Source organism: Nematolebias whitei, chromosome 2, assembly GCF_014905685.2.
Source record: "Nematolebias whitei isolate Nwh7 chromosome 2, NemWhi1, whole genome shotgun sequence".
NCBI lineage: Eukaryota > Metazoa > Chordata > Actinopteri > Cyprinodontiformes > Rivulidae > Nematolebias > Nematolebias whitei.
In genome coordinates, this window is record NC_056499.1 from 43773317 (window position 1) to 43783534 (window position 10218).

Here is a 10218-nt window from a genome sequence, read left to right on the forward strand (position 1 = left end):
TCCATCTGATAGATTTGAGGTCATCAGGGTCAGATCAGGTTCACTACATTTGACACACCTGGTTTGAATGAACGGGTGATTAACAGACTTCTGCAGCACTTGAGGAGGTGTGTGTGTTGGAGCAGGGAAACCGCAAAACCATTCCGGGTGGTGTTCCTCAAGGACCAGGGTTGGGAACCACTGGTTTAAAGTACTGACTGATCAGTGAAGATTTTAGCTGCCATGGTGGTGACTTTCCTCTGAATAATTAAGTCTTTTTGCAGTATGAAAATGTATCTTTTCCAGTAACTGAATGTTAACAAACCAGACATTTTGTGGAACCTGTTGAATAAAATCTAATACCTGGAATTATTCTAACTCACTCTACTCACATTTCTCTTTAAGATCTTTAATTTGGAGTCTTTCGTGTCACAATGTTGAAACTTTGTGCCGACCAAAATAAAAATCCCACTTTATGAAATGAACCAAAATAAAGAAAAGAAGATGTTTTTCAGTTTCTGTCATTTCTCCTCTCATGTAGGCACCAACCATTGTGGGGCAAATAATGGACGTTGCACCCACCTCTGCTTTGCCAAGACCAACAGTTTTGTTTGCGCCTGCCCAGATGAACCAGATGGGCGACCCTGTTCCACAAGTAAGTGTTCTGTGTAATGCACTGACTGTAGCTCACTGAAGTTTGATGTTGCTAAAAACAACTTGTTTCTCACTGGGCTAGTTGTTGAGCAGTGTTTGTGAGAGAGTCTCAAATGAATTAAAACATTTGCGGGTTATGGGGGGGGGGGGGGGGGTTCAATTCCCTTGCCTCCAAGTAGGATAAATTAACGTAGTATAAATATTTCACAAATAGTAATATAAGCTTAAGTGCATATGATATATAATGCGCATAACAAACGGTTGTCAAAATGGACACAAAGTGGGCTGAGGCATGTACGAAGCGTCAATGTAAAGTTTCTAAAGTGTTCTGCTCAGATTGTGGCTGCATGCATCACTGGTCTCAAACAGCCAGAATTCAGTGAGACTGCAACTGAAATTTTGCTCATTCCTTTGCCATTTTTCATCACCAACTAATTTCCAACAAGAATAAATGTAAATGATGTGGCTCTGAGTTAAGGACTTGTGATTAGAGCAGAAACGGTGTCTAATATCTTCTACATAATAGAGTTAATGATCATTTATTCATCTATCAACCTAACGATGTTAAAAAACAAGTTATCGTTTGTCGACACAAATACAATATTATGTTTTCACAAACTCCATCTATATAATCAAACTCCTTCTGACTTGTAGGTTTAAAGTTGCCCTCTTGGTGCTGACGCCATAACGCTAGGAACATCTCAGTACTTGACCTGGAAGGTTTTGTGACTTTAATTCTGAGAACAAACAAACAGAACATCCTTTTGAGGATGCATAATTATGCTAAGAAGTACAAGTGTTGACACAGCAACTCTTTACATCAAAATACCGTGTTTTTCGGACTATAAGGCGCACCGGATTATAAGATGCAATATCAATGAACGGGTCTGTTTTCATATGTAAGGCACAGCGCATTATAAGGCGCATTAAGTGAAACAAAACATATAAGTCAAACTTTATTCAACTCATTCACTACAACTCTCAACATTGTTCAATTGTAACACGTAAAATACAAAACAATGCACATTTCTGAGCATGGTGTACCACATAAAATCGGTTCGAGGTCAGTCAGCACAACCAGAATTAATACATAAGGCTCACTTTCGATTTTTAAGCTAATTAAAAGCTTTTAAGTGCGCCTTATAGTCCGAATAATACGGTAAGTAGAAATAAAGAGTATGTTGGTGTCTAATTGGATTTTTTTCTTGCATGTGTTCATCAGTTTCAGGTTATGTCCCAACCTCTCCTGCCAAAGGTGCCAGCAGCACCCCTGCTCCTAAAAGGTTCCCCAAACCTCCAACAGACACTCCACACAGAGGACCCCCACTGGTCAAGTACGTCTGTCCATCTGATCATGGGCTTCTGTCTTACTGAGCAGTTTCATCGTTCTCTAAGCACGCTCAGCAATAGTAAAACTTGCATAGTTACATACATTCATGAAGGTGTAGAAAAGTCATTTTTTTACTAAATATGTTTAAAAACTGGATGTAAACTCCTCATGTTAAGGTTTATCGTATGTATTTTCATGTGTTGTCTTCTGATTTCCCCAGCTGCACTGACAAGAACCTAAATGCTGAAGGCTGCTTGAGCACAGTGGTGACAGCCCCTCACGGTCAGTACGCACCTCGGTTCTTTATGAGCGCTCATACGTGACAGATACACATTTACAATTTAACTCACTGTAGCTTGAAACAGATCTATTTTATCCATGTGCCTGAAATGCAGAGAGAGGCATCCAGGATGAGTTTATTCTACAGATGCTTTGAACAGCCGTTGGACTTCGTGTACCGTAATTTACGGATTATTGAGCACACCTGAATATAAGTTGCACCCACTAAAAAACATATAGGTTGCACTTGTTCATAAGCTGCAGCTGTCCACGTTGTAACTTAAGATATTTACACAGAAAGATTTTTTTTTTTTAACATTTAATTACATACGTACCGGTAACATACACAAATACGTACAGTAGATGTGTTTTTCTGAACAGTGCCTGTATCATGGCTGGTTAAATTTAATAAATAAATAAATACAGTAGCCTACCAGGAAAAGTCACTGATCGCTATGTTGGGTTTTTTTTGTTTGTTTGTTTCCTAAAACGTTGCTCTGCGCATGCTTACATGCAGCAGCTCTATTTCCTTCTTCGACAGCCAGATCGATGGCCTTTAACTTGAAAGCTGCACCGTATGCATTTCTGTGTGTTTTCCAGGATGAGGGTGTAAAATAACTGGTCTGAAGGATCTAGTGTGAGTGCGTTTGATTTATGGTCACTTGAAGTTTCATTGGTCCACTGTGACCTGTTTGTTAATTTCATTGGTCTGATTTATTTATTTATTTTTATTTTAACCTTTATTTATATAGGTAGTCTCGTTGAGTCAGGAGGACCCACCCCTCAAGAGAGACTATTGGGCAGCTATGTGAGCACCTGGGACTAGATGTTTTAGTGGCATGAAGCTTGTTAGCCCATCATAAATAAATAAAAATCCATAAATTAGCTGCAGCATTGTATAAGCCACGGGGTTCAGAGCTGTGAAAAAGTAGCGGCTTATAATCCGGAAGTTACGGTATATTGGTTTAAACTCCGCCAAAAGTTTCTTATAGCGTTTGTTTTCCATCTTGCAAACTAATTTTGAGATGTCATCTACAAATAACTTTGAGATAGCTTTTACTTACAGTTCTGTGGTCTCATTTAAAACTGTTGTATTTGTATAAAAGGAGACTTTAAAGATGCTTTTTTTATACGCTAGTCGAAGGCGGACATATTATCGTCTCTGTCCGTACATCCGTGAACCTTCTCTTTCTCTTTCTGCCCATAACTTCTGATCTGCTCAAGATAATTTAATTAAACTCGATACACTTATGCATCATAACTACACGGAGTGCCACATGCGCATTTCATCACCCCAGCTCCACGGTAAAGGTCACAAATCAAGGTCAAAGTTCAAACAAGTCCTTAGCTTGCCCTGCCCATAACTTCTGATCCACTCAAAATGAATTAAATCAACGTTATTGTCTTTTGTACCATCATGGCATCTTGTGTGATCTTTTCATCACCCAAGCACTAAGGGCAAGGTCACAAATCAAGGTCAAAGGTTTTACAAGGTATTTGCTTGTCCTGGCCATTGCTTTAATTTGCTGTAATAATTTGTTGACTGGCTAATACGGTGCCGTCTTGTGGACATAAAAGTTAGAATGTGTTGTAAAATGTTGACAGATAAATGTGTCAAACGATGAACTGATCTGAATGAAGATGTTTATTTCATACTGCAGAAGAAGATTGTATTGTTGCTGTCAGGCAGTAACTTTGTGTCTTCAGAAGGAAGAAACGTTTTCTAATATAAATACATTTTAAAAGTATATTTTAAATAAACAGCGTGGTCAAAAGTATAGTTTTGACACTTTTCATTAGTGAGCCAACCCTCGAACCTCATGCCTAAAACATAACATTTCTGTCTAACGTGTGTTTCAGGAGAAAGCCTCCATATCAGCTATGTGATCGGTGGAGTTCTGACCATCCTGGCCATTCTCATCCTCATAGCTGCGTTCATTATTTACAGGTCAGCTTCTGCTTGAGGCTAAACCTTTTCATACACTCACTTGCAATTCAGTTTGTGAGCCAGGTGCTTTGACGTTCTTGTTCTTGATCCACAGACACAAGAAGTCAAAGTTCGCTGAACCAGGAGTGAGCAACCTGACCTACAGTAACCCCTCGTATCGGACCTCCACACAAGAGGTCAAGATCGAAGCGTCACAGAAGCCTCCCATATACAACCAGCTTCGATATAAGAAAGAGGTAACAACCAAGATGAACGCTGAAGTCACAGCAACGACTTTCAGTGTTTTGGTTTGATTTTTGGATTTAAAGGGTATTTATCAGAAAATGATCAGACTGTTTGTTTGTTTTTTTGTGGGGAGCTAAAGAGAAATTTAATTTGTCTCTGACTGGATTAAATGTTATGGATTATTGTGAAATGTGCCACACATCACTCATCTCCTCCTCCTCTTTGTTCCTCACTGCAGCGCTCCCATCCCTACAACTCCCTCTCTCCTTTTATTTTTTGACCCACTTGTCCCAAGGAGAGGTAGCTGCACAGCATGAAAGAGTGGCTTCCCTGTCTAGCTCTCACATTTTTTAATTTCTTTCTTGTAGTGTCTGTGTCTCTTACTGCATGAAACCTTTCATCCAAAATAACTAATACTATAGTGAGGTGTCGGAGCTCTGTGATCATTGTGATGAGTAGCATGGCAGGGTTGGTTGGACTTTAAGCCACTTGGACTGCTGGAGTTCAGATGGCAGTTCAAAATTACCGTACAAGAAAATTGTATGGGGGAAAAAAAGCACATTTTCATTTGTAATTTGAGTGTTTGCAACCAGCAAGTTGTGCAGTCTTTGCAAATCATAGTTTATTTTGTTCTGCGTTTAAAAAAAAAAGTATTCTAGGCCATTCACATCGTTTCATTGCCTACTCCTGCCATCCTAAGTCCGCTTTGTACCCATGTTGGCAACTGCCCCCATGTTAGTGTTTTAGATTTGAACCAGTTTAGTTTACCATCCTCGTTTTAAACCTACCAGTAAATTTTGTGGACTGTAGCCTCACATGTTTTCTGAATAACTCCATATCTCGACAAAACTACCGTAATAGAAACAATGCAGTTCTGTTCTAAAATAATAACTAGGTTTGCCTTAAACAGCAGAATAGGTTGTGCTTTCACTGCAAGCAGTAACTACTTCAGTAGACCCTTACTGAGACTCTGGCTCATGTGTATTAATGCACCTGTTGCAGGAGTTGGAGAAAAATCCTCTAAATATACCATACCATACCATACCAATTTATTTATATAGCACTTAAAACAGCAACAAGGCCAACCAAAGTGCTGTACAAAAGAACCAAACATGCACAGCAGACAAAGAAATATAGGCTGGTAATTAGAAAAAGCCTCACACACCTGCTATTGCTCACTCAGCCTAGCTAAAATACCACTAGTCTGTTTTTGTATTTGTGTATTGAGGTGAGCCCCGAGTTGTCAAACTCTCAGCCTGTTCAGGTGAGACCCTCTCAGGGGGATGGTGTGGGGTGTTTGAGTGGGGCGGTAAACCAGTCAAATCGTAACACAGGTGCCGCAAGGACAACACATCGTGGAAACATCCCATAAAACTCATGGGAATCTCCGCACTGCAACGTAAAGTCCAACATCTGCCATGATAGTCCCAAGTGCCCTTAACGAGTAATCACTGTAGGAGAATACGATGGTTATTTTTCACATTCGGACCAGGCAAGTGTCAAAAACAAACCAACAGATTATATAACAAACCAGATACGGGAACACCGAGCACACGGTCCAAGATTGTCGAAGGCTGATGACGTCAAGAACCGGACGAGCCACAGGCAAGAATGTATTCCTGATGGAGGAGTATGCTAGTGAGGATTTCAGTGGAGAAAGTTCAAGTGATTTAGAGGATACCTTTTATGTCTTATCTGCAAACGATGAAGAACAAAGTAGAACAACATTCGGTGCTGACTGCGCAGCAGTTTCCCAGGTCCTGAGCACGGTGGGTGGTCAATACTTGGCACATCTTCCCTCAGTCTGGTGCCATACATTACCTTAAATCCAAATCCCTGCATCATTGCTGACTCGTACTCCTCAGATTGAAAATGTTCAGATCACAGAATACTGGTCGGCGTTGGTGCAATGAAGTCAGCCCGTTTGACTCCGATAAACTTTACCCATTTTTCCTAAATGTCTTTGATTTTCGGGAAATAATGGGTGCCTGCTCCCTCCTTAGCTGTTTTTCCACAGAACTGTGCAACACACCGATTCAGCATTTTGTTCCTGTCACAAGTATTTTTCCTGAAATTACTGGTGTGAAGTATAAATCTGGCTGTCTCACCTGATGTCACAGCCCATGTAGGACAGTGAAGGGCTGTTTCCAAAGCAGCAGCTTGACAACTCGCATATATTCATTTTTAACACAAGTTTGTGTTACTTTTCAACATTTGTCACAGAATGTGTTTTTGATTTTTATGTCTCTTTCATATTTTTGCTGCATATGCAATATGAAAAGAATGGTGGGTGTTGGACTTTAACATTTACAGGATTTTCTTTTTAACGAACACCTAATACACATTTTATTTTGCAAATACAAAATGAAGTGCCAAGTAACAAATACTTACACATTTCCTTACCATATCAAAAAACAAATGAGTTGCAATAATAAAAAAAAATCAGGTCTAGAGTAGAGCCCAACCGATATATCGGTAGAGACGATATTTTTGGCTGATATACCGTATTTTTCGGACTATAAGGAGCACCGAATTATAAGGCGCATTAAGCGAAACAAAACAGTTAGATAAGTCAAATTGTATTCAACTCATTCACAATAACTATACAAAATTTGTGTGAAGTCGGTAAGCACAACCAGAATTAATACGTAAAGCTCACTATCGATTTTTGAGCAAATGAAAGGATTTTAAGTGCGCCTTATTGTCCGAAAAATATGGTGGACATTTAGGGATCTATCGGTATCTGTGATAATGGTCCCATTATGTGCCGATATAAGCTCTTCAAATTTTCATCCCTAGAATACTGGGAACCAGCTGTAATTGTACAATTTATCCAGCAGAGGGCGCATGAAGACTACTTTCAAGTCATTGTCATTCATTTTAAGTTTCACTTTCGTGTTCAGCACAGAGGAAACGGGGAGCAATACTGTGTATCATATTTTGCTACACCGAGCATGGTGTTTACTTTAAATGATCTGTAAAATTTATTTAAAAAATCAATATGTTTTCTTCAATCCTCCAACCTGCTTGTCATTAGCTCTCAAGTTAGCAAGCTAAAGTGTTTAGTTGCACCTCCTTCTTGACATTAGCTCTGTTGTCAGTAGTTACAGCAACAGTCCTGTTGGACTGAGCTTCCAGCTTGTGAGAACATCCAGGGTTGGTAACGTTACAGTTGTCGTCCTCATTAAAGTGCATTGTTCGTCTGAAATCTTTATTTCTCTGCAAAGAAAAATAAACATCGCTGTGGTCAATACTAATTAGACCGTCATCATACGTGACTGACTGTTTCAACAATGAACAGGGAAGGGTGTTTCTTTAATTTATATTTTTGTAGCACACATGGTGACTAGTGGAGGATAGAAAATGTGAACGCACGTTAGGAAGACTGGTTTTATGTCCAATGCACCACTTGTAAACCTACTGTGGGACTACTGGTAATTAAAGCGTGCATCTGGTTAGCTTAGCTTGATGGTTGCTAACAGCCGTGCTAAATAAACAAGGCCAGCTCCACTCGCTGTTTTCTTAGATTCTTAGGGGTGGACAAAGCTCAGAAATGTTCAGCCATTATATCTGTTATCGGTGAACCCACCCCCCAATATTGGTATCGGCGATAGCCAAAATTTCCGTATCAGCCAGGCTCTACTTTAGAGTTACTAAAACAAAACTGATTACGACACATTCTCTCTGAACTTTGTGTGTTTAAGGCCAGGCAAACATCAAGCCGTGCTGCTGCCTGTTTTCAGTTTGCTGTTTATCAATAACTGTCACAACTGAATGAGATACTGGCTTTAAAGGTTTTCCACGAACTGGATAGACAAATTAACAAGCATGAACATTTCTTCTTTTCTGAAAAAGGATAGAGTAAAATAAAACGTCCTTTTCATGCCATTAAACAATTCAGTGGGTATGCATACACACCGTACACATCAAACATGTAGCATCCATCCATTATCTTTTACCCGCTTCTTCCATTTTGGGTCATGAGGGTCGCCGGTGCCCATGTCCAGCAATCACTGTGCGAGGAGCCAAACACGTAGCATTTGATATGAAAAGAAGATAACTAATATAAAACACCATGTGTGAAACTGGGTTTGGCGTGCTCACCTGCCTGGTTGTTGATTAATCTACTTTTAACAGGTTGTACAGGAAATGGATGCATTGAAATAAATCAAAATACTCTGACAATGTCTCAATTTTCCTGAAGGTGCCATTTTTCTCATTAAACTGTGTGTCCTTATCCAGGGGGGCGTGGACGGAGGTTACACAAAGGAGAAGATTCGTATAGTCGAGGGTGTGTGCCTCTTGTCCAACGAAGAGCTTTACTGGGACGACCTAAAACAGATCAAGCCGTCCCGCGGCGGCCTGCACACCTGCATACGCACCGACACCGTGTCCCTGCAGGCCAGCAGCGCTTCACTCGACGACGGCGAGACTGAGCAGCTCCTCCAGGAGGAGGCATCCGAGTGCTCCTCTATCACCACGCTGACCCCCTCGGCCATCACCCCGCAGCGTCACGCCCAGCACAGCCTGCCTGACACTGGCTGGGCTTCCATACGCAAACCTTCCACTGAGAGCGAAGTGTGAGAGAAGCCTGCTGCCCTCTGTGTGCTTCATAAACCATCATTACAGGACACACACACACACACACGTATGCAGACACTGTATTCAGAGCCAGTGCAAAGATTAACAGGTACAAACAGTAACAGCGGCATGGGTAAGCTAACAGTACATATGAACCTGGTTAGAAACACAAAAACTACTCCCGTCTTTGAAACTGGGGCCTTGTCCTACTAGTAAACACACACACATGCACATAGAACAGCCCTCAGAGCTACCGCCTCCAGGCAAAGTGATAAACGAAGGAGCCTGCTGGGATAAGAAAGCAAAAAGACACCAGGGAGGAAGTGAATAAAGAAACCCAAACAGTATCCGGAGCCTTTCAAAGAACGGAGACGAACACTTCTCCGTGCGTCAACTCTGCTTTCTGTGCATTATTTTTGGGAGGAAGCTAAAACGACATGATGTGACCGCAGCGCTCGCTCAAATGCCACTCGTGTGTTTTTAAACGCTATTTATGAACTTTTTTTTTAGTTATTATTATATTACTCTTGTTGAGTGAGTTTGCTGACTTTCAGATGATGAGTGTGATGTTTGAAGTTTGTACAGCGGGACCCGGTTGTATTTATGACAGTGCCAAAGGGTGAGGCTCCACACAGTCTCCTTGCTTCTCTCTCTCCGTGAACACGTGCATTGAGATTTCTCATTATTCCAGAACATTTAACGTTACTGACTCGCCGTTGCAGTTTGAGACCTCAGCCATGATTTGCTCACCTACAGCCTCCAAACAAGAAAAAAATCTGTAGCAGGTACTCTCGAGTGGTCAAAATGAGCTTTTTTAAGTTATATTTTCTAATTCTTGGACATAGAGTGCCAAACCTTGTTTCAGCCTTTCTCCTTCTTCTGTTGTGTATTTATTATCCATACAGGAATTCATAAGTTCATGACATTTTTTTTTTAATTTCCTACTGTTCAGCCATGCAGATAGTTGTGGTTTTATGTCCTTGGTTTATACAAGTGGTCAACATAAGAGTTTCTTATTTTATTGTTATTCTTGATATTTAAAAAAAATAGGCAAAACAATTATTTTGAGGTTTTCCCAACACAAATGATTTATTCTAGCACTTGCTATTACAATGTAAAGATATTTAATGTTAACTAATTCATGAATTTATTGTATTAAGGTGATAAAAATAAGTATTTAAATTACTTTTCGCATTTCCGGTGTTATAATGTTTAAAAAAAA

At 40.3% G+C, this 10218-nt stretch overlaps 1 protein-coding gene across 1 annotated transcript in view; it reads left to right on the plus strand.

Moving 5' to 3' along the window:
• The window catches only part of lrp4 (low density lipoprotein receptor-related protein 4), a 453372-nt gene extending 443945 nt beyond the window's left edge, over positions 1 to 9427 (plus strand). The window contains exons 24-29 of the mRNA XM_037691992.1: positions 521 to 634; positions 1856 to 1967; positions 2184 to 2245; positions 4103 to 4190; positions 4285 to 4426; positions 8658 to 9427. Coding sequence (XP_037547920.1) covers positions 521 to 634; positions 1856 to 1967; positions 2184 to 2245; positions 4103 to 4190; positions 4285 to 4426; positions 8658 to 8999 — 860 coding nt within the window. The 3' untranslated portion in view covers positions 9000 to 9427. The remainder of the gene's footprint in view (positions 1 to 520; positions 635 to 1855; positions 1968 to 2183; positions 2246 to 4102; positions 4191 to 4284; positions 4427 to 8657) is intronic.
• Positions 9428 to 10218: the final 791 nt, after the last annotated feature.